The sequence below is a fragment of the Trematomus bernacchii genome, unplaced genomic scaffold (genome assembly GCF_902827165.1).
Source record: "Trematomus bernacchii unplaced genomic scaffold, fTreBer1.1, whole genome shotgun sequence".
Taxonomy (NCBI): Eukaryota; Metazoa; Chordata; class Actinopteri; order Perciformes; family Nototheniidae; genus Trematomus; species Trematomus bernacchii.
Window position 1 is genome coordinate 2,120,083 of NW_022987851.1, and position 24,640 is coordinate 2,144,722.

General features: G+C 39.5%; 1 protein-coding gene across 6 annotated transcripts in view; it reads left to right on the plus strand.

Moving 5' to 3' along the window:
• The window catches only part of usp32 (ubiquitin specific peptidase 32), a 67,455-nt gene continuing 42,815 nt past the window's right edge, over positions 1 to 24,640 (plus strand). For all 6 annotated transcript variants that reach the window (XM_034113050.1, XM_034113052.1, XM_034113055.1 and 3 more), the window contains exons 1-5: positions 1 to 171; positions 14,115 to 14,242; positions 20,406 to 20,511; positions 22,084 to 22,202; positions 22,918 to 23,077. In XM_034113050.1, the coding sequence (XP_033968941.1) occupies positions 114 to 171; positions 14,115 to 14,242; positions 20,406 to 20,511; positions 22,084 to 22,202; positions 22,918 to 23,077 (571 nt within the window). In that variant the 5' untranslated portion in view covers positions 1 to 113. The remainder of the gene's footprint in view (positions 172 to 14,114; positions 14,243 to 20,405; positions 20,512 to 22,083; positions 22,203 to 22,917; positions 23,078 to 24,640) is intronic.

Consider the following 24,640-nt stretch of genomic DNA (forward strand, 5'->3'; position numbering starts at 1 on the left):
CACATACACACACCAACAGGAACCCATTTCACAATAAACGGATAAGGCGACAATTTTGATCAACTCAGCGAACAACGTTTATTTCCCCAACATCGCAATGAAATGAGGGGAGCATGGGGGCCAAAGAGTCAAGGATAGGATTCCTGTCGTATGACGAGGCCGTCAAGAGAGGTAAGCCGAAAAGCAACGGGCTAAATCTACCTCAGTGGCGCTAGCTAAGCTAACTGTCAGCTCTGAGGCTAGTCCTGTACACAAGAGGACCAGACCTCCTATTAAAGTCTAGCGTTTAAGTGGCCCTGGTTATTGGATAAGGTAGACACCTGTCAAGAAATAACAAAGGGTCTCTACGGAACCGCTTGGATCCCTAAGTCATTTCGGCATATCAATATATCACTGAATCTAATGTATGTTAGGTTTAACAACAGCTAAGCCAATATGTTCTACAGTCGTATTCCTCCAAAATACACAACGTCGGGAGGCAGTTGGTCAGCGTTTCCTTGTAATCAAAGCATACATAATTCTGAGCTAAACGTCGTTGTACGGATTTTGTCCCTCCCGAACTGGGTTATTCTTCTTAGAAATATGGAATTATGTCTGACTGGTGTTTAAAGACACGCGTATCTTATTTATAAGCAAGGTCACGTTAAAAGTACAGATGTTTAGACGAGGCTTGGTGTGACTCTCTCCATAGCAAAGCGTTGGTTATGGGGCTAATGTTGGCTAACGAGGAGGGATGGGCTGGCTTGACACAGTATTTGGCAAAACAGTTGTGAAGACAGCTTTGAATGTTTGCTAACGTTTTGGCTGACACTACAGTGTGCCATATAGCCTAGCTTTTACCACCATATATAGCTAACGTTGAGTATGTATTTACTGCTACTAGCTTAATAGCTAGACAGTTGGGTTGCTAACGTTTACAGCTAGACCCAGAGGGAAATGCCTCTAGACTGTTTGATTTAGCTTTTATTCTTGCGGATTTTTAAGCCTAGCCATGTGGTATGGTCAACGTTAATCGTCAGTGTTTGTGCTAGAGGACTGTCAGGTTGCTAAAGTAACTGTATGCTAGCTATGCAATTAGGGCGTTTGGCGGAACAACAAACGGTTTACGTTGCTGCTGCTGCTGCATTTACTCCTTTAGCAATTAGCCTGTTGGTGTTTATTCGTGAACTGTGCGAGCCATTAATTGATTTATGATAAACACAGGGTAGGGGTTTTCTAGACTTGTAGGCCAGATACAGCAACATGGAATCATAGTTGGCTTTCTAAAATAATTTGCTGTCAGATCTAGTATATGGAAGATTACATCTAGATTTAACAAGCAAAGCACAAAGCTGGGTAAAGCTGTTCTATAACTGATACACATTCTGAGTGTTAGTGTACTTGTGATGTAGCTGAGAATGTATCAGGAAGCACATGAATCTCTTTCCTGATGGCCTTTTTCTTGCACTTTGCTCCCTGGCTTAGCTTAACTTTGCATGTATTCCAGGCTATGAGAGGTTGTTACACATCCATCCAGGACATGACCATGTTTTAACCAGGGATCTACACGGAAGTTAAATAGATCTGTCTTTTGCATGAATATGTAAATGATTAAGTTCTGTAACTTATTTTCTACCAGGATTTTTCACAATTCCATCACTATTTGTGGGGTTTCTTTTGGGGTGTTTTTCCTTGTCTGCTGCAAGGGTCTAAGGACAGAAGATGACATTTTAGGTTATAGAGATTATAAAGCCCCCTGAGACAAATGTGGGGGCTATACAAATAAAATGTCATACTATTTTACACTGTTTAATCAAACCGTGACACATGTTCCCTATTCTATTGTCTAAATTGATTCTTTTTTTTATATCAGCTCCTTGTGAGGTGGTTTGCATTCCTCAAGCTGATTGCCATTTCCACTCTGATCACATGTGACCACAGATACACACACACACACAGGCGGTGGAATTATCCAGCCTCCAGCCTTATCTGACCAGTCACATGGCAGCATTCCTAATTCCCACAGCAGGCTCGACTGCCGCAATTATGAGGTCAGTTTTCATGGATGTTCACTGTAGTAGTGCACCAGCGGGATAATGTTCCGGTTGGAAATGTTAGGCTTTGAAGTGTTCCTGTAGTAAATCCAGGGTCATTCAGACTTTTCTCTAGACTAATTCTGCAGGGTTGATAATGCACTCTGTCCACTTTGTTTACAGTTTTAAACCACAACACTGTGTGATTGCGACCATATGCCTAGAGTTGAACTAGGATTTTTTTTAATTTGAGATATGCATTGACTCTAGAGACTTAAAGTAGGTTACTCAACTGTCTGATGCATACATATTTGCATATGTTATCTTCTGCTATATGAGCATATTCTTAAATTGGAACTTGGACGTGGAACAGGGCTGCATACGATTTTAAAGAGTTAAATGGAAAAGAGATAAGAAAATGGTCCAAATCGGGTTCCTTTAAAAAAAGAAAAAATGTATATGACAGAATGACAAAAAAAAAACGTTTAATCTCGTGGAAAGGAAACTGTCCAGGTTGATGATTTGAATGAAAAATTAGTATGTGTGGTTACAATTGTTTTGAAAAAAAATCAAAAGCCCAAGAGTACTATGTACATTACTTAAAAAGTAATCCCATATCCAAATATTTAATCAGCTGGGTCGCCTTCAAGGGTAAGTGGAGTATAGAGGTAGAGATTAAGCTGTGTAAAGGTCCTTACATACCAAGCCGGTTTTCGGCGTCGATAGATGTTGGGCCGTCGATGAGCGTCGTGTCGCCCTACTCAGATTGGTGTGTACTGTACCGTCGTGTCTTTTCGGCCGTGCCGACACCTTCCGCCGCCGATTCGACATGTTGAATCGTTAGGCTGTCGGCCAAAATGTCACTCTGATTGGCTGTTCAGCTTAGCGAATCAGTGCATGAGAAGTGAAACGGAAGTGAGGGACCCAAACAAACTATTAAGAAGGCAAATCTGAGATTTCATTTAACTCCAGCTCTCGACACAGGAAAGCCCCATGAGCTTCTCGTTGTAAAGTGAAAATGGAACGCACACGCTATTTGTTGTTTGTTTATATCACGCAGTCTGTTCTTCTTCTCTCGGTGTATCACGCAGTCTGTCTTCCGGTTGTTGCCTCTTTTGAATGACGAATACACACTACCGCCGCCTGCTGGTAAGGAGAGTTATTGTATGCCACTCACGCATGCGCAGTTCGTACGTGCAACTTGGCCGTCGGCTGAAGTCTTTGCGGTGTGTTCCAGTGCGAAACATGGCCAAGACGCAGGAGACGTGAGGCGACGTGAGCCGACGTTCCGTCGGGACGTGTTCTTTGGTGTTCTTTGGTGTCAGTTTGGTGTGTAAGGAGCTTTAAAATGAAATACATTTAGCACTTTGAAAACATAGCGTTTTTAATGTTGGATCAGTTCTGGTGCAGAATTTGTTCCTGATTGAATGTTAAAGGTTTAATACAACTGAGTTTAAGGGTGCATTCACACCAGCCTTTTATAGTCCGGTTGAATCGAACCCTGGTGCGTTTAGCCACTTGGTGCGGTTCATTTGGGTCGGTGTGAACACAGTCCGAGACCTCTTAAGTGAACTAAACAACCGGACTCTGGTCCGCTAAAATAGATGGTCTCGGAACGCTTGCTTGCGAACTCTGGAGCGGTTCATTGCTGGTGTGAACGCAGTCCGCACCAAAACATAGGAAGCGTAGTATTTACGTGTCACAAGAACGCGGATGTCTTCAAAAATCTTTAGCGAAAGAGTCTTTCAAGACATCCGCGGTTGTTTAGTTCAAGAGTGAAGCAGAATTAAGTGTTGAACAGTGTCGTGTAAAGTAAAAATGCTCAGTCAACTACATAAAATTAAGAACTCCTGTCGTCGGTGAAACGCCCCTCCTTACTGCAGAACGTCTCTCATTATATGTTTTTTAACGGACGTTGTCTGATTATATAATCATATGCACGGGCCGCTAGTGTCTGTTGATCTCCAGATTAACAGCAGCATGAGAATAACCTGCCGAAAGTGCCGATGCTCCATGGCGGAGGCTCCGGTAGAAATTGCCGGGATTTGCGTTTTTACCCCTTTAATGTCTGACCAATGGTTGAACAGCATTTCCGTGCACATGACTTGTGTTTAAAGTTTATAGTCCGTTTGAGTTTTGCCCGTGTGAACGCAAACCGAACCTTCTGAAAAATGAAACCGACTGTGGTCTGGTGCGCACCAGAGAAGCGGACTATTAGGTGTGAATGCACCCTTATACAACAGAATAAAGTTATTGTCACATTATTGTCAAAAAGGGAGATTTATTTTATTTTTTGCTCTGTAGTCTAGAGGTTCCACAGCAGAGACCTCTGCATCTCTTTCTAGATGGCCTTATCCCATGCCAATTTGTAATATTTCCTGTCACAATACTATGTATTGTTCTTCTGTAAAAGTTAACACTAACTGGGCTGGGAAATGTAGCCTTCTCCTTTTGAAAAAGTTGTGTTTACAACCATGTCAGGTTGTTTGTGATGCTGATTCCCAGGAACAAAACTGTTGACTTGCTTTATCACAGCTCCATTGGTGTAGACAACAGTATGTGTATTCACCTCCCTTTTTCTAAAATACAAGATCTGTTTCTTGGTTTTAGGCGCCGTTTACACGAGGAGAAAACTGCTTGTATCTGCATAGTTTCGCGTGCGTATACGAGGCCGATAGAAACTGACCCCACAAACAATAACGGGTCCCAAGGTGGATAGATTTGCAAACGAAACGCTCTGGGGGGTCAACCGAGTCCGTGTAATCACCTCGATACGAATATTTCCTGAAAAAATAACGATAGCCCCGCCTCTCCCCACCTCTCCTGCTAACTGCTGTAGCAACTATCAAAAATAGCTGTGTTAATTAAACGCACAAGGGGTTCTTGAATGAAATAATATTATAAAAGGCAAACCAGAATTGTTAACGCCCAATATACTCCTTAAACAAAATAAACAGAGTCAGATTTCATGCATTGATCCATTATATTGACAAAGGTGCATCTCACCCGGTGTTTGTAGAGAATATCTCTCTCTTTCTGAGCCGTCCTCTCCACGGAGACGTGCTTCTTGGTCGGGATGCAATATCCACAGATTCGGTTTCTTTCAGTTTCAGTTTCAGTTTCGGGGCTTAAACAGAAGGGTAGCCATGGCAACATTGCAGCGGGGCTGCTCGGTTGCTCTTCTTCGCGGCTTTTGGTGTATTTTGGCGGAAGTTACAGCGCCACTTACAGTCCCAGCATATGTACTACAGCGTTTCCAGCGGCCTCGTTTGAACAGACACGTTAAATGAAACAAATGCATGTGAACGGAAGACTTTTTTGAATACGCATACTGTGCATAAACGCAAACGGTCCCGTGTGAGCGGGGCCTAAATCAATGACTAAATGACACTTCTAGACTGAGACTACATCATCACCCCAAATACAAGTTAACCTTTAGCTCAGTGATGGTGACAGGAACTCATGTGATGTAGTTAATTTAAAGCATAACATTAGCTCTGTCGATTTGCATTTACACTACAATTATCATAGACATTTGTTTGCCAAAGTTTTTTTCAGCAATCATCTAAAAGCCCATTGAAAAATCCCTTTGGCTTTTTGTCGAGATAGCCATTGCGATGCTCATTTCCGGGTCCGCATACAACAATACTTGATCACTGCACCAATATATTGCATTGCTGAAACACCTTACTATGGTACCCCATGTGTTCCATGTAAACATGCTCATAAAAAATCCCTCATGATGCTCCATAACTGAAACATAGCCTTACTATGTTGACCTTTTTGTTATGAGACAGTCACCAGCTGAAAATTGTATCTGCTTGTATAGACAAGCCTGAGAAGGATGTGTCAGGAAATATAAACCTGCTGTATATCCTATGTGTTACAAATGTTATTATTTATCAGGTTTGTAGGTTTTCTCGCAGTGTTGAACACCTTCACTGTCCATTTGAACCTTTGTGGTTGACCAACATAGTTTGGTAATGCAACAACCAGGGTCAGCGCTCTAACCACTCTGACACACAGCCTTACGGTCACCTGAGAACTACAATACCTCTGGTCCAAGTCAGCAGGCCTTATCTGCCAAGGTGATAGACTGCTGCTTTACATTCTCACTTTGCTCCCTGGTTTATCGATGTAGTTTTTTCTCATGCTGCCACAAAGTCTTCCAGTAGGCCTATGGTGTTTTCATGAGGCTAAACTGATTTACATCTGTCCTATAAAATGACACATCAGACGCTATGTGAAATGTGTGTTAGTATGCACTTGTTATTACCAATTAAAGGGCCCTGTGTGTGAGAGAAACTCCCTCTGGAGGGAACTTTTTGAGAGTTCATCCTTTTTACCATTTACATGCACAATGGCACAAAAATCTATATAACACACTACATGAAAGGGGAAACCCCAACAAGCACAATAGGGCCTCTTTAAGATGACCTGTGTGTCCTGATATAAAATTGGATCATATTGCCAAGCCACTTCATTTTACCCTGATATTACTTTTGCTTGACGTTAAAGCCTGTGCTAGTTTATGCTAAATAAAGGATTTTTATATCAATATAAAGACTTGTAGAATGAGTTCATAATTGGATCTGTTAAAGCTGCTACGACAGATCTAAAAGTAGCAATAATATATTGTAGTTTTATGTGGATTTTCTCTTGTGGTCTAAGCAGCCGTCTCACGCTGAATGTTTGGTGTTACGCCTGCAGGATTAATGTTTTTTTTAAGAACAGCACTCCCTGTATGTTTCTTCCTGCTTGTGTTTCTATTGACAGTTCATCATGACTGAAAGGTCACTTGCGCTCATGTGTGTTCAGTATTTGCATGCTGTTCATGACACCTATCTGCTCCCTGTCTGGCTGTTTTCAGTCTTGCTGGTAGTACCAGGCAAGCCATACACTGCTTATTTCATAGGATGGCAAACATTAAGTCACAGCAAGAAGTTTTTCTGCCTGCAGTGCTATGTATCTTAAAAAGTATTGTATTTTATGTTCCTAGGCTTTGTCTGAAGACTCTGTCTGTATGGAAAGTGTGTGGGCAGTGGGAGAAATCAGACCCATTGTTTTCTCTGCATTGAATGGTAACAAGGTCCAGTTAATGCAGCCCAGTGTCTAAGAATACACCCATTGCATCACAGCATCAACAATACACAGTGTTCTGTATCATGTGGACGGCTTTGTTTTCCTTTCCCATTTGTCGATCTAATTGTTACAATTTTGCTATTATCTGGTAGTACCACAAGTTGGGTCGGTAGTATAACAGAAAATTTCTTGTTCTAATTTACTAGACATTTTCTCTACGTATTATTTGGATTGTCAGTATCAATGCCTTGACATGTTGCCGCCAGATAAGACCCTCATATGAGAAGAAATGAGAGCCAGCTTAGATTGGAGTTCCAGTTGATTTCGGAACATTGTTCAGCAGGATAATCTACACATATTAACACTTATATTATGCAATTGTCGGAACCTCTCGGAAGTAAAAAGTAACACGACAAGCGGTCGCATGGCTACGAATCACCACCATTAAACTAAAGACTTGTATTTGGCGTGATGACATTCAGAGGTCTTATTTGGTCACTTCTTAGCAACGGCCATTTAATGACACATGGAAGCTTTGGACATTCACCAGTGGGTTATTTACAGATTTTGTAGAACAAAATGAGAAAAACTCCTAATCTTGTGTTAACCATATACGTCAAATATGTCATAAAATACATATTTTGTTTGTTAAGCCCTTTTTGTATGTGGTAGGCACTCATCATCAGTTACATCCACTGATGATGTTGCGACTGGGCTGATCCTTTCAAGGGCCATGACAGGTGAAACACGCATCGCATTTATCTTGATGTAAAGATAATCAGTAGGCCCGATTATTTTGAATTACATATATGTTTTCAACAGTGGCATGACCAATCAAAATGTTCAATCGTACTTGACAGATTGAAAAGGTTTAGTTGTACTTGACCGATCGATCATTTCACCAAGGATAAAAAAACAATGTTAAGTTATACTCCTTATTTCGATACCATGGCAATCAAACATATTCAGGACAGAAGTAAAATGGAGGTAGAGACAGTAGTGAGCTGGAAAAAGATGGCTTCTTGGTCTTTTCAGCTTCTTTAAATGGAGCTTCACTGATTGACAGCCTGTTCTGGCTGAACTGTCAGCAGGCTGTACATTAACCACCGTGTCACTGTGGAGTGAGCACAGGGTTCATTGGAGTAAAAGGTTCAACATGCAGTCTAGATAAAGAGCACCTCACAACCACCACTGGGCTTCTGGTTATTTATGATACCTGTATATGCGTGAGTCAGATGCTTGATCAGAAAGCTGCCACAGTAAATGATTAAAGTTTGCAATGTGATTTATATGAGGATAAACTAGAGTATCTTGCTCTTCATCAAATCATATTAACATCTGTGTGCGTCACTGATTTTACAGGTGTTTACATTATTATGTTGGCGTGAAGGCTGCAAAGCCTTTCTACAAGGCTGGAACGTTCCCACATTCCCAGTTACCCAAAATGCTACTACTCTACATAGTGGTGCATTGATGACATATTTTTGTAGGACAACCCGGAAATAAGTGTCACAAGGGCTCCATTACAAAAAGCCAATGGGATTTTTCCATTGGATATTGGAATATTGCAGAAATAAAGCTGTGGAAAACAAACGTTTCTTATACTTGCACATTTTGTCGTGTAGAATAATCTCCAAATATAAACACCACTTTTATTAATTATAGAATTGCCAAAAGTAAAAACCTTCTAATAAACCATAAACAAACGACATAACAGGTGCTTGACTTCACATCAACACCACTAAGGACTGTTTGGCTTGATGATGTTTAGTAGTCTCATTTAGAAACTTGATAGCAACCATCTTTTTATATTCTAGGCGTATTAGCAAAAGCCTTGCAGGAGGGTTTAATATCAAGACAACATCTTGGGGTTTTGCGTGGTACACTTTTCAAATGGAGCTCAAACACAAATTGCTTGATTTGTTCGACCAACATCCAGAACAAAAATATATTAAATTTGCATTCACATAAGTCAAAGAAAAGCCTTCCTATAATCCTCACATTTGAGAAGTTAGGGATGACTAATGTTAGGTATATTTAAGGCAGCAATGGCTGCAGGAATCAAGCTTTTTCCAAAGCAAGCCCTTTTACATTTCAATGTTCTGTACCTACGCCTGGGTGGCAGTGGGGCGAGGTACTGATTGACTGGGTGTGTGATGTCCAGTTCTATTGTGGTTGCGATGCGTGATATGGCCGTGTTGTTAACCACTGTGAGGTTGGGTGTAGGGAGTCCAATTATCCTGGCAGCAGTGTAGGTGATGTGTGTGAGTTTGGTCCGGTTGGTGACAGCATATTTAAAAAGCAGGAGGGGCAGTACATGAGGATGGGTTCGATAATGCTTTGGTACAGTAGTAGGAGAAGAGGGGGGGGGGGGAAACATACAGTCCTTTGAGTTTACGGATGACGGATAATCTTTGTTAGCTCCTTTTGAAGATGTCGGTAGTATGTTGGTTGAAATTAAGTTTATTGTCCAGTGTTACTCCAAGGTATTTAAAGCTGTCGACTGTTTCCACTGTTTGGTTTTGATAATAATGGGGTGCTGTGTTGTGGGGGGACCAAACATGATTTGTTTCATTTTACTGACATTGAGGTGGAGATGGTTGTCCTCACACCATTTGGTGAAGTGTGTGATGGTGTTTTGGTAATCCAGGCTGGAGTGGTTGTCTGCGAGCAGGGCAAGAATGTCGTCTGAATACTTGAGGTAGATGGTGGTCGGTGACGACTGGTGCTGTCATTTGTGTAGAGTGTGTACAGGAATGGGCTCAGCACACAACCCTGGGGTGCTCCGGTGTTGAGTGCAGGTGATATTGTTTTGCCAACTCGCACTGTTTGCTGTAATTAATGCAACTTGTAAGTTAGCATTCAACAGTTTCTATGTGCTGGGGACCCCTACTATACATTTCTATCATAAAACTTTGGTGTACTCAGCATTTACAGGTTCAGTATAGGACTCTATGAGCTGGCAACTAGACTCAATTGTAATACAAACACCGAGCAGTTAGAAAGCATAGCCTCATACACTATTATCATGGATGTTCTCGTGTTTAATTAAGCTATGAAAGATGAGGTTTTTATTGCAGAAAATGTGGCATTAGAGAGGAAGGAGACGTGCTGCTGTCTCTGTTCGGAAGTGTCTCTATAGACGATTTCAAGCCCCTTGTCTTGTGAATACAGTCAGCTCCTACCTTACATTACACACAAGGGGTGCTCTGATTTCTGCTGGTGGTGCTTTGGCACTCTGCTGATCCACATGTATGATTGGCTGCCTGTAGGGTTGCTAAAGCCTGTGATTCAGCACTCTGGGACTAATCAGTTCTGCACTCACTTTGGGTGGCCTTTTCCCCTCGCTCATAGATAAGTTAAACTTGGAATACATATTTGGTACTAGGGCTGCACGATCTAGAAACAGGAACTAATTGTGATTATTTTGACTTATATGATTCGCGATATTGGAGGGATTGAAAACGTTTTATTTCACATTATCATTAAAATATATATAAAATGATTATGAATGTTGTTTTTTTAGAGGATCTGTACCAAATAAACATGTTTTGTTTGTTTGAAGAATACACTTTGTAGGATATGATATCCTGCAGTGCCACAAAACTTCAATAAAATAAATGGTATTTTAACATATCTCGTATTTGACAAATAATTTGCCTCAGATTATTGCATTGGTCCATATTGCGATTTCAAACTAATTTGATTAATTTTGCAGCACTTTTTGGTATGGTTTAGGAAAAAAACTTGCTGTTCTGGGACCAATTTCCTTTGGGTCTCTTAAAGTTAAAACAATTACTCACACAGTTACACGCAGATAAACTACACTGGCCCAAAAAAGCGTATTGGCATACACAATTATGACAAAAGCAACTGCCAATACAATACCATTCCAAAAAAAATTCACTGGGTCATGTCGTCACTTTGAGGTTGCCAGGCAGCCAATGGAAACTCCATAAAGTCACTGAAATAGTCCTTCACATAACCCCTGTAAAACCACACATTTGCATTTCTTATGCTGGTTCATTTGTCATAAAAACCTCCCACATACAGCACATTTAGGCAAATAAGAGAACCTGTAGATCTTAAACATAGCCCTGGTGTAAAATAAGTTAACTATCAGATTTTATTTTAAAGGCTGATTTATAATTCCCACCAATTCCCCATAAATAACCAAGCACATCAATTCTGACACCAGAATCCTGGTATTGTTGTTGACGGCAGTTTCCTTTGGATTTATTTGCTTCCTCATATCACATTGTTTGTATGGTAGGCAGTACATAAGGTAAGGATGACGTGTTTGGAAGAGAAAGAAGAAAAACACAAGTTGCGGATTGGTTTTTGAATGAATAAAATTCAGCCAAGGCTGTTCTTTAAGGACATTTGCTTTTCCTTTTTGAAGCCAAATAACAGCAGTCAAAGTGAAACTGTATGAGTTGTTAATATTTACTATGGGCATTTTGTTTGACCTTCTCCTGCTTTGTTAAAGTCAGCAGTGCAGGAAGAGACACATTATTTTAATCCAGGTAAAACTAAACCTCTATTGTTTTGCCATACACTGTGTGTGTGGGAGGTGTGCATGTCTGTACCAGCTGGGTAGTGTAAACCTACAGTAAGGCCAGATGGACTCTATTGCCCCCTACAGGTTGGTGTCAAAAGAGCCTATAACCAGATGTAAACATATTTTAAAAACAAAGACCAATGCATTTTTTTCCAATACCTGCTGGGGTGGTCAAACCTTCAGTGGAAGAAAGACTAACTTCAGCCCCACATGAAGTGATTGCTGCCTTCTAACTGTGCATTTCTTCTTTAAGATCTTATTAATACACCACTGTATAGCTTGTAATATTCTCATTTTACATATTTATTATTATTTATTTTACAATGTACACCATTTTGCATTAAACATTTAGTTTACCTTTTTATTGCACAATTTTACTCTGACTTCATATGGTCATTTTCTAATATTCTTATTCCTTTTTTATTGTATTTTTTAAAATCTTTTTATTGCACATTTTTACCTGTTTATGTTTGTATAAATACCTATATTAGTTGTATTATTAAATTAAGCAACTGTCATGAAACACAATTCTTCCCCGGGATACACAGTTTTTACATATTCCAGAGGCTTTTTCTGTCATTTAGCTACAGGGTAGTTTTGGCTTTAGGAATGTTAAGTCCCAGTAGGATACACATATGAATACGTGAACTGTAAACATACATATGTACTTAATGCATTAGTTTAATTATAAATCCAGAGTCAATTGTATCAATGTTAAATCATTGGACATATTAACTTATCAAGGGATGGTGGCTGTAGCAGCTGTGTCTCCTCTTCTCTACTGGTGAGTGGTGATGGTCCAGTTGAACAACAGCATGCTGCACACACTGCACAGTGTGGAGCTGTATCCGGAAAACTCCATCAGTGTTTGAACTGGATGTAGTGACGATACAGCAACATGTTTCATTGTATCACACAAAAGCAGGCTTATATTAGCTGCTAGGACTCGTTGCATCCCAACACTGTGACATGGCTTTGACCTGAAGTGGAAGCCTTTAGCAGAGGCCAGCAGAGGACAATAGAGTGTGTGTGTCGTATCAAGTGAAGCTAGCTCTGCACAAATATCAGGGTTCGTACGGTCATTAAAAACCTGGAAAAGTCATGGAAATTCAAAATGCAAATTCCAGGCCCTGGAAAAGTTATGGAAAACAATATTTTTCCCAAAGTTTTGGAAAAGTCATGGAAATTTAACTAAAGTTGCATCAAATATAATTGATATGTTATCTGATCGCCAAAATAGTAATACTATAATGATATTAAATATCGTATAGTAATGAAACGTAAAATGCCCTCTAGTCTACAGTGGCTTTAGCCTAGCTACTATTTGATATAAGGCTGCCAAGATGCCAGGGAAGTGCAGTTTCAACAATGTATGGCTTCTAAAGGATAAGTAGCAATTGTGGTTATCCAAAGACATTGACCCAAGACGTGCTAAATGCAAACTGTGTTGTAAAATATTCGATATTTCGAATATGGGCGAGGCAGCGCTTGCTAGCCACATGAAATAAAGAGTCATTTTATTTGGTCATGGAAAATGAGGTAAAGGTCATGGAGAAGTCATGGAAAAGTCATTGAAAATCATTGGTGAAAAAGTGTATGAACCCTGAAATACAAGAGTCTGTATAACTCAGACATCCTGGGTATGTTGAACTGGCCTCAGGTCAGTATCATGTCGGACAGAAGTCTTTAGGGGCTGCATTGTTTTTCCTGATTCTGATCAGGCCTGGCTCATCTCAAACAATCCTATTGTATCCTGACACTCTTTACTACCGCTACTCTACTGTCATGCTGCGTTGTTTGCGTCTACAGCTCCTTTCAAATCAACAATCTCTTTTTCCGTGCCAAGATTTCTAACAGAATCCTTGTTACTGCTCTTATTCTTTGAGATAGCACTAAGGGCTGAGTGTTTCTTGCCGGTCTAGATCAGAAAATGTAAAATACAATTCTTGCATTGATGCATTTGACTTGGAGTTACTGTACTGTATTGTTGTGGTTGTCTTTGCCCCCGTGTGTGTGTAAGCGTATACAATGTAAGATGTGAGTATGTGTACCAGACTGTCAAAGTAAACTGTTACAGTGTTGTTACGCAAATACCCTGGTCTAGGCAGCCTGTCCATTTTAGGCGGCAATCTATCAGATTTTATTTTTTAGGCTGTTTCACCCAAACATCAGATAATTCTTCCCTCTTTCCCTGGTCAAATGCAGTGTTGAATATAGTCAGGATCAAATCATAGAAAGTTACACTCATCATTGATCATTCGAACTCCACATCAAATTGTATCTCTTGATAGAATGTTCTGGTAACTCAGGATAATCTAAATCTATAATCTAACATTGCTAAAGTTCAACAACTAGTATGGATTATTATATACTATTGTTTTGGTTTTTGCTGTTATTACTGCAGGCCCTTTTAGAGTTTGATTTGAATGACATTTCTTGTCCTTTCTTTTTCTCTCCAGTCACTGATGTGGAATTGAAGCGGCTGAAAGATGCCTTCAAAAGAACCAGCGGCATCACCTATTACATGACCCAGCAGTGCTTCTACAGGGAAGTGCTGGGAGATGGAGTTCCCCATAAAGTTGCAGAGGTAAGAGTAATGTCACACCATGGATCATTTACAATGATGGCTATAGTTCCTGTGAAATGGCGACTGGTGGCAAGGTGACCACCAAAATAGCCTAGTTAACGTCCGTAGAGCATCTAGTGTTCACTGAGATATAGATGGCTGATCTTGTAGAAAGATGAGAGATGATATCTGAATCAAAATAAAATAGATTTAAAACATATAAATCCTAAAAAGGTACACATTGTACTACAATATATAACTTATACAACATATTATGTTCATCTTCACCTTCATATTTGCATTTTGTGCCTCTACTGTGACATGTCTCCATGCTTTAATGTTCAAAAAGCTCTTTATTTTTCTCATACTGCCTGTGCTGCAGCACCTCTTTTCACCCTCTGTCTGAAACCAGAGCCCAGTCTGCTCTGATTGGTTAACTGGCCAGCTCTGTTGTGATTGATCAACAGCTTAGAGATATCCGTCCTCTGAGCCTATCACATGCAATGGAATGTTGGAGAGATAGCCAAAAGAATAGCAAGTGTTACTTAGTGGTGTCACCATGTTACAGAAGTAAACAAAGGAGTAGGGTGGAGTGTTTGGGGGAGAAACTCCCTCTGGAGGGATCATTGGGATTTTGTCTTTGCAGCCCATTTACATGCACAAAAACCTATACAACACACTAAAGGAAAGGGAAATCTCTTTAAGTTCATACAAATTGAAAACGACCTTGGTGGTTAGGTGGGTTACTTGAGTTTGTTGTGGGATGTACAGATCAATGTAGGCCCTTGATAGCATTACAGCTAGAGGCTCTCTGGCAAAGGGGATATTGACAAGGAGGTAGCTGGAGCCTAGTGTCCTCCTCCCTAAATGAAATGCCACACACCCCAGAGAAGGGATCCAGCACAGTACTATTTCTTAGCTGCAATCCTTCTTCTAAACGTCTTACCCAGCATAAAGTCCACCCCTACATACCACCAGAGGGTTTATAGGTCCCATGAAGGCATAATTACTTCCTTAATGTTATGTATTTCCTGTTTAAAGACAATGATGAGGCCATTGTGTGGGTCTGGTGCCTTTCTCAAGGGCACATTCACACACCTCCTTCATCCTCTATAGAATTCATTACTCAGAAACGTTACATTAAATATACATTACATGAACAAAGTGCGGTGCAAATTAGGGCTGCACGATTAATCGATTTCAAATTGAAATTGCGATTTTAAATGATGCAATTAGCAGAAGAAATATATATATATAAATTAAATATAAATTAAATTGAAAAAATCCCAAATCGCAGGCTTTGGGATTTTTTAAATTAAATTTATATATATATATATATATATTTCTTTCTTCTTGTGTGTCAGTCATCCACACCAATCAGAAGTGCTGTGCTCCACATGTAATAGTCATTGTTAACCAATCAGAAATGGCCCAAGGTAACTACGCATACGCCCAACAACAACACTGCACGTGAAACGCCCATGTGTGAAGACGTTTCTAGCAACATTCATGGTGTGGATAAATGGCTTCAGCCGAGCCAGAAGCAACGTTGGACAATTTAGGTACAATCAGTGAAGAGTCTGTGTATTATATTTTATTTAATGAACCGTGAACTGGGTTGTGTGTGTGTGTGTGTGTGTGTGTGTGTGTGTGTGTGTGGTGTGTGTGTGGTGTGTGTGTGTGTGTGTGTGTGTGTGTGTGTGTGTGTGTGTGTTGTGGTGTGTAGTGTGTGTGTGGTGTGTGTGTGTGTGTGTGTGTGTTGTGTGTGTGTGTGTGTGTGTGGTGGTGGTGTGTGTGTGTGTGTGTGTGTGTGATGTGTGTGTGTGTGGTTGTGTGTGTGTGTGTGTGTGTGGTGTGTTGTGTTGATGTGTGTGTGTGTGTGTTGTGGTGTGTGTGTGTGTGTGTGTGTGTGTGTGTGTGTGTGTGTGTGTGTGTGTGTGTGTGTGTGTGTTTGGGTGTGTGTGTGGTGTGTGTGTGTTGTGTGTGTGTGTGTGGTGTGTGTGAAACACTCTCGTGTAAATGTCCGTTTAGATTATATATATATATCGCAAATTGAATCGCAATATCTGTCAGAAAAATCGCACTTAAATGATTTCCCCAAATCGTGCAGCCCTAGTGCAAATGGATAAATGTTCACTAGTCCAGCACTGTACCGTCCTTCTACTTGTTTGCTTGTTTCTGTAAACAAGAGCACTGAAGTGGTTAGATTTTCTTAGTAAGGTCGTAGGATACACCTGTAAACGTCCTTCATTGTGGAAGAACAGTGTAGAGAATCTTATTGCCTCTGTTTGCGTCAAGATGCAAGTTCTCCTGTCTGCTAATGGCTCCATACAGTTCATCTATTGCTATTGCTGCTGTAGCTTGCAGCGGTATACAGACAGCTGTTAGCAAATCACCGGTGATATCTCCTGGGATGTTCCAACACTGGCGATTAGGACTGACTATTTCCAAGTCAGTGCATCATGAGTTGTTATCAAAGAAGCATACACTAACTCCTTGTCCTTAGATGTCTTGTTATTGTGGAAATAATATTCTCCCAGACCTAATACCAGTCAAAGATCAATCAATAATGACTGTTTCATGCAGAATAGGAAATTCCCCCCTGAAATTGGTGACATTGAATGTCTGCCCTAAAATTCCCTTGGGGGCCAACTTGACCCTATCCGTCCAGAGAAAAAAACCAAATATGTAATTTAGATATTTTATGTGCACTAATTTAGTTTAAGCTCAGTGTGAAAGCTTTAAAGTTGTTTTGCTGTGATTTACTGTCCAACCAGTTTATCTCCCCCATTTCTCTTATTTGCTTCACCCACACACTGCCCCGAGTCAAAGCATGCCGCGCTGATTTGTCTTTCCATTAACAGTTTTAATCCACTAAATTGCGCCTGATATGAACCATCTCCGGCGTCTATAAGCAAGTTGTTGTCACGTCCCGAGACTCCTCTCATGTCTTTGCAGGAGACCAGAGAGACAGACGTTTATAAAAGTCTGTGTGTTCAGGTTACATTACTTTTGTCTTTTCTATTTCTTGTAGTGTGTTTTATAGATTTTAGTGCATGTTAATGGTCTGCAAAGGCTAACATTCCAAAGTTCCCTCCAGATGGAGTCTTTCTCCCGCAAACCCCCCCCCCCCCCCCCCCGCCTGAAACGCCTCCATCTGACTCCTTTGTTTACTCCCGTAGCATAGCGACATTACTATGTAACATTTGTGCATCTATTTGCTACTGCTGCAACACATTGATCGTGATAGGTTAAGGGGCGGGACATCTCTAACAGGTTCATTAATCCCACAGAGCCGGCTAACTAACCAATCTGGGCTCTGGTTTCAGACAGAGGGTGAAAAGAGGTGCTGCAGCACAGGCAGTATGAGAAAAATAAAGAGCTTTTTGAACATTAAAGCATGGAGACATGTCACAGTAGAGACACAACATACAAATATGAACCTGAAAATTAGCATAACAGGGCCCATTCAAGTACATTAAAGATAAGTCAACTATTCTGGAGAAAGATTGATAATATTTGACCTATTCACCCAAACGAAAAACCCCTTTTAATGTTACCGTCCCTCTCACTCCCACTGCCTTTTCTTTTTATACATGAATTACTCATTTACAATCAGTTTATTTGATCACCAACACAGAAGCAGTCATAAAGAGGGTGAATTTGACAAAGAGTGCATTGGTTTAGAACTGCTGGCGTCGCCTATGAGGCAATATGAATGCTGTATAAACACAGTTGATTTACCATTGAACACGACATCACGTGTCGCCTTTCTCCTTTTAGCATCTCTGCTTCCTCTTTTCTCTGTCACCATGGCAGCAGTTTTCTGCGGTGACAGCGGTGCAGATCTAAGGTTACTGCTGGTCTCTTCAAACAGTAACATGGCTGCTGCCTAATCTCACAGTTCAAAGGAAAATCCCGAGCCTAATCAGTCAGTCAGGACACAGAAATATTCTTTTTGATATTCAGTAATTTAAAGTCTAGCTTGCGTTTGAACAAATTCTTCTTTTGAACATTTGATGTTGCACGCTCGTTCTCTCTCCCTGCATCGATCGTAAATCGTGATAGACTCTCCTCAGTGAGCAGCATGATGGCGGAACATTTCATTCTAATATAGAATATGCTGTATGCATCAGCAGCAAGCAGAAGCACACTTCCTACAGTCTTAATAATAACTGAAAAGTATGATTAACTCAGAACTGATGCTGGGATTATTTTAGGGTTAGGAGCATTCAGTTATTGTATAGGCTTTGAATGTGTGTTGGACATTTCCATTAAATAAAACCCTTCCTATAAAAAAAAACTCTACATTTTTATACGTATAAAAATAAACACAAGTTTATTAGATAGTTGAAGCAATAAAAACATTGTTCCTGCCTTGAAGAAGTGTGACAGACCGTAGCCTAAATCATGGTGTGAATATGTTTTTTTATCTTTGACATTTTGATAGAAGTCATGCTGCCATATCACAAGGGAAGTAAACACAATGTCAGACAGACTGACAAGAGTAACAGAATAAAAAATACTTTAATAACCCCAGGGGGATATTGGTTTTTGTGACAGTTGATCGATTTTAGAATCAATTAAAATAAAATGTAATATATCATATAATAAAAAAAGGATAAAATAAGACATATAAACATAAGTATTCAAGTCTTTCACTGAAGATGTGTTATTTGTAGCTCCATCAAATTGGGGAAAAGTGGTAAACATTGAAGCAGCAGAGGCCTCCCCTGAGTGGTAAATGTCCACGTCCTTCTTACTCCATGTATCCAGTTTGTAACACTTATTTAAATCATAAATGTTTTCTTCATGACCATTATCCCCTCATGACATCATCAGGGATTATTCTCTCACTCTTGACGTGGAAAATACTACTTTTAATGACAAGAAAGTAGGTTTTTTTTATTCAGTGGATTTCCCCCTATCTCCACCATTTACTCATAGCTGTTTTGCATACTTGATCAAGCATGTGTCACATTGGATTACAGGATGTTGACTAAAAGCCTGCCATTGGCTGTCAGGTTCAGGGGCATTTCCATGTATGGTTCTTGATGTGTTTGTAATAATTAGGTATAAACTATGGACAATGGGATTTTGAAGGTGTTCTGTAAAGAGATACAAATATCAGTTAGATAGATATTGATTGATTGGTGAATTGGTTGAAATAAGGTAGATATAGGTGATAATAATGCAGCAGATGGGGTGAGTTTGGTGTTAGAACTTGCATAGTATGACACACTATGACTACCCTCTTTTTAAAGCACATGTGGTTGCTGCTGAGTGTGTGACCCAGTGACACGGACACACTTCATTAGCTCAATGACTGCACAGTCATCTCTCCACAGCGTAAATACCAGTGAACTTCATCGACTGCACACACTGCTCTGTAATCTGCTCTGAGTACATGTGGCATAATGACAACAACACCCTCTGGAATTAAAATCTGTTAGGTGTTAGAAATAATTGTATACTGATGAGGAATGAAATTAGGAAGACAAATATATATTTTGTAGTTTTTAGCACTACGAACACTGGCCCAGAACCAACCTGAAATGATCTAATTTGATGAATAAATAAATAAACATTAGAATTTAAAGGTAGGGTAGGTAAGAATGGAGAAACCAGCTCGAGTGTGCTAGAATTTGAAAGTACGCAGCCGAAAAAAATCTGCCCCTTCCTTCAGACTTCCTTACAGAGCCCCTCCTCCAACACACACAAACGCGCACATGACCAATGAGGGCACGAGATAAGTTTGTGCACGAGATGAAAGGCTGACAGGCCGGCTAAAATAATTGGTCGTGCTTTTTACAGCGCTACGGCTTCCACAGATTACTTTTTTTAATGTATTTATTGTCAAAGCATTTAATGTATTCATTGCTATCGGGATGTTAAGAGCATTCCATGGAATATAACAAGTGTTTCTGAAGTGAATTACCTACCCCATCTTTAAGGATGACTTTAAATGTACATAACACTCCTAATGTTGGAAACATTTTAAAACATGTTTTTATATTTTGATATTGGCCTGTAAAAATCCTTATATATGTACATTACCCAATTACATGAAGTGGAAATGAGAAAATGCTTTGATCAGCTGATCTGTTCTGGGCCGACAGTTTTATCCATGCATTTCCCTGCTGACGTTGTGAACATGACCACGTTGTTGTTTATGTTGTTTTAGGTGATTTACTCCTCGTTTGGAGGCTCGTCTAAAGGGCTGCACTTCAACAATCTGATCGTTGGTCTGGTGCTTCTGACCAGAGGACGAGATGAGGAGAAGGCCAAGTGTAAGTCCTTTCTGATGAATAAAAGAATGTTTTTCTTTGTTCTCTGACATTTCAAATATGTCAAAGTGTATAGATGTTTCCATCCAACAACAATCAAAACATTTTGTGAAAATAGAATCTGACAGGTATGGTGGCCAACCTGTGCAAACGCGCTACAGCGGCCCAAAACACTTCCATAAGAAGAAACGCTCTGCAATTCCAAAAACAATGCAAATATAAAAACACAAATGTGCAAATGAAGAAACCTCTTCAACAACTTCACTTAACACGTGCAGCTTTTGGGAAAACAATCACCAACTTGACGAAACATGTGCAACGTTTACTAAAAGCGCTGCATAAACTAAACGCTGAAAGAAGCTCGAAAATATTATGGAAACAGGGACACTAAAAAGTGATGCACGCGCTTGTTGACCTTCGGGGATATAACTGCCACTGTTGGTAGAGATAGTCTGTTTCATAATTGGAAGTGATTTGTCAGTATTTCTGAAATGACTAGGTTAGCTACGTTAGCTAGCTAGCTAGCTTTCAGTTGATCTGCAATAATATCGGAAAGAATCATTCAATCATATTGTTAAAATAAGCCAATAAAATGTATACTTTATGTACATGTCCAGTGACAGTTGGCCAACTTTATCAACCCCAAACGTCAACAAGCGCTGCAGTTCCAAAACACAACTTACTCATGAACTGCAGGAGAACTGGTTTACAGTAAGATTTTTTTTTCTTACTCAGCAAGCCTTTAGCAGCAATTTGGGGTTAGGTATCTTGCCCGAGGATACTTTAACATGTTGACTATATATTGTGGTTAGAAAAGGTTGTCAAATAAACTGCTGTTCCACTGGAGCCACGTTTTATTTATTGCAGTTTAAATAGAGAGTTGGGAAGTACTTTCACCCGCTGTTATAGTCCCTAATTAATGATATCCTCAATGATCCCCAATTTAAAAATGGAAGAGTCTTGGATAGTTGTATGATGTCTTTTAAATATATCAATTCATGTCATTTCAGCAAATCAGAGCTGCAGTCAATTCATACACTTTGATGTTCAAACTCGTCCCACAATTTGTCTTAATAGATTTATTATTAGATTTCTAGAAAATATGCACTCCATATTTCTCTGTCTTTCTCTCAGATTAAAATTAAAAAAGCTTTATTGGCATGTCCATTATGCTAAAGCAATGTAAGAAAAAATACAAATACAACCAGCATCCTTGCTTAAGCATATCATTTGGAAAATATTGTGTTTTAATGCATTTCGAACAAAAAAAGCAGAATTACCGTGTGTTTTTCACAGGGAAAACATTGTACTTTTGAAAATGACCAAGAAAATCGAACTAAAAACATCAATTTCAGCAACTTTCCTTAAACCTGCCCCCCCTCTCCCTCTTTCCTCTCCTGATGGCTGTGGTTAATGTGTTGCAGTGGGCTCATCCATCAGGACTTTATTGGCATCGCAGCTTCCTTACTGGTGCTACTGGCAAGAAGCCTGCCTTCTTGCGATAAAGCTGAACTTGCCCTTTTGACACTGTGTGTGTGTGTGTGTTTCTGTGTGTGTTGGTGTGTGTGTTCACAGACCTCTTCAGCCTGTTTGCCAGTGATCTGGGTGGATATGCTGCCAGGGAAGATATAGAAGCAGTCCTGCAGGTCCTGGATGGAGAAATCCCAACCTCCCTCAAGAAGTGTTTCATTGAGGTAGGCCAATATAGCAGCCTGTCCATCACCAAATGGATATGAATAATTATAGTGGAATAGAAGCAGTCGCAATATGTTTTATTTTAAAGTTATAAATCCAAACAAAATGAGAATTAATTCACAAAAACAAGTAGGAACACACTTGATGATTTACCAAAAATGTTTTGTCTCGTTTTGTGAAATATATGTCCGTAATAAGGAGTTTATTTCTTGGGAACAACACAGTTGTCTTGCTATAGTTAGAACTTTTTTTTGATTTGGTTATTTAGGCATGTGTTTGTTTTTGTTCATTGATATTTGTATTTATTCCCATTTTTATTCAATTATTTCAATTAATACTTAAATCATTTTCCGTCATCTGTAGCCTTGTAAAAGTGTTTTTCAGTGCACAAACATTACATTTTAGCCAATTTGAATGGTGTCTATGAAAGTAACCAACTTTTCACTTGATTTATTATCTCAGAAATCCTTTTCCTGATAAGTTTATGCTCTTAATTTCTCAAACATCTGCCTTCTACTACAACTTCTAACAATAGGTAGATACAAATCTCATACCTGGTCCCATCAACATTAAAAAGCCTGTTTCAAATGCAACAAGAATTCAGACAGGAACACATATAGAAGGTCGCATATTGATACAGACTTTTGACAGATACAGATCATCTTTTGCTTTTGACACACCAACAGATGAATTGTGTGTGTTGTGTTGTGGCAGGGTGACAAGGTGAACTATGAGCGCTTCAGGATCTGGCTCCTGCAGAACAAGGAGGCCTTCACTTTATCCAGATGGCTCCTGTCCGGAGGAGTGTGTGTCACGCTCACAGACGACAGCGACACCCCCACCTTCTACCAGACCCTGGCCGGAGTCACACACTGTAAGTCCAAAAAACACTCTGAATCAGTGTGTTACATTGCATCTCCATATAAGGCCATGGGGATTTAGTGTCAAATGTACCTATGCTATTCCATATAAATACAAAATGGAAATTCAGAAAATGGACAGTCACTAATAAACGCTTGGCATACCTGTTATTAGGCTGTACGATTTGTTAAACAAGAACATATCGTCATTATTTTGACCGGTATGGCAGTTGTGCTATGATTTAAAATATAAAAGGATTGAATGATTTTATATCATAACTAGCATTAGCATTTCTGTACAAAACACATATTATTTGTCACATGTTTAGCCTTTAACAATTATTGTGCTTCATGTAATTTAAATACTGCACTAGTCCATATTGCGATTTTGATACAATTGTAAATATTGTACAGCCCTACCTGTAATTAAAGGTAGTTTGAGAAACTGGCTCGAGATACACTTTTTGTTATATTCCATGGAATGCTCTTAACATCCCGATAGCAATGAATATCTTCAGTGCTTTGACAAAAAAATCCATAAAAAAATGTCATCTGTGGAAGCCGTAGTACTGTAAAAAGCATGACCAATCATTTTAGCCGGCCCGGCTAAAATAACTGGATGGCCTACCTGCCTGTCAGCCTTCCATCTGTGCACAAACTTATCTCGTGCCCTCATTGGTCATGTGCACGTTCGTGTGTGTTGGAGGAGGGGCTCTATAAGGAAGTGGCAGATTTTCTCCGGTTGTGTATTTTCAAATTCTAGCGATCTCGAGCCGGTTTCTCAAACTTACCTACCCTACCTTTAATGTTAAAAATAATAATTGTGAACCTATCCTGTAATCAAAGTCAACAAAACCCAAACATTTTTGCAGTTAAAATGATTTGCAGTTGCTTTTAGTGATGCATATCTGCAATAGTGTTGAGTCTTGTTTAGTAGCTTAAACAAAGTATGTACCGTATGTATTAATAATTATAGACAGCAGTAGCTTGTGAAACTAAGAGCAGAATGGTGATGGCTCTGTTGTTATACTGGGGGAATTATTGCTGTGGAAATTTACATTTTATTGAATTTTTTTGTTGAGTTATTCTCATTGGTTCCACACATTGAGATAGAGAGGTTTTAAACTTGGGAAAATGAGAGCACTATTGTCAGATACTTGCTATTAGCAGATGTGAATGACCAAATAGGTATATTGGGAGATCAAAGGTAAGTCTTTGCATCTGTTCTCTAGTTTTGTTTTTTATATAAAATAATAAGAATTAATTGAAAAAAATCAAACAATACCAAGCTCCAGAAATGATATGGTTTTAGGTTGCACATATCATTACCTTAAAAAATGTTTTCAGTTTTTCAAATAAGAAATTATATATGTGAATTTAGTCTTTCACAGTCTTGGTATTTTTGTTCGATTTTGTATGAAAAAATGTGTAGTTTAAAAAGAAGTTCTATTCTGCAGGGTTATACATCAACATTTACGTCTTTGTGATACCATAACCTTTAAAGATGGTAAATGACGAAAAATAAAAAATGTAGTTATACAGTTCTTTTAAGTTGCATACCGTGTAAATTTAGCCAG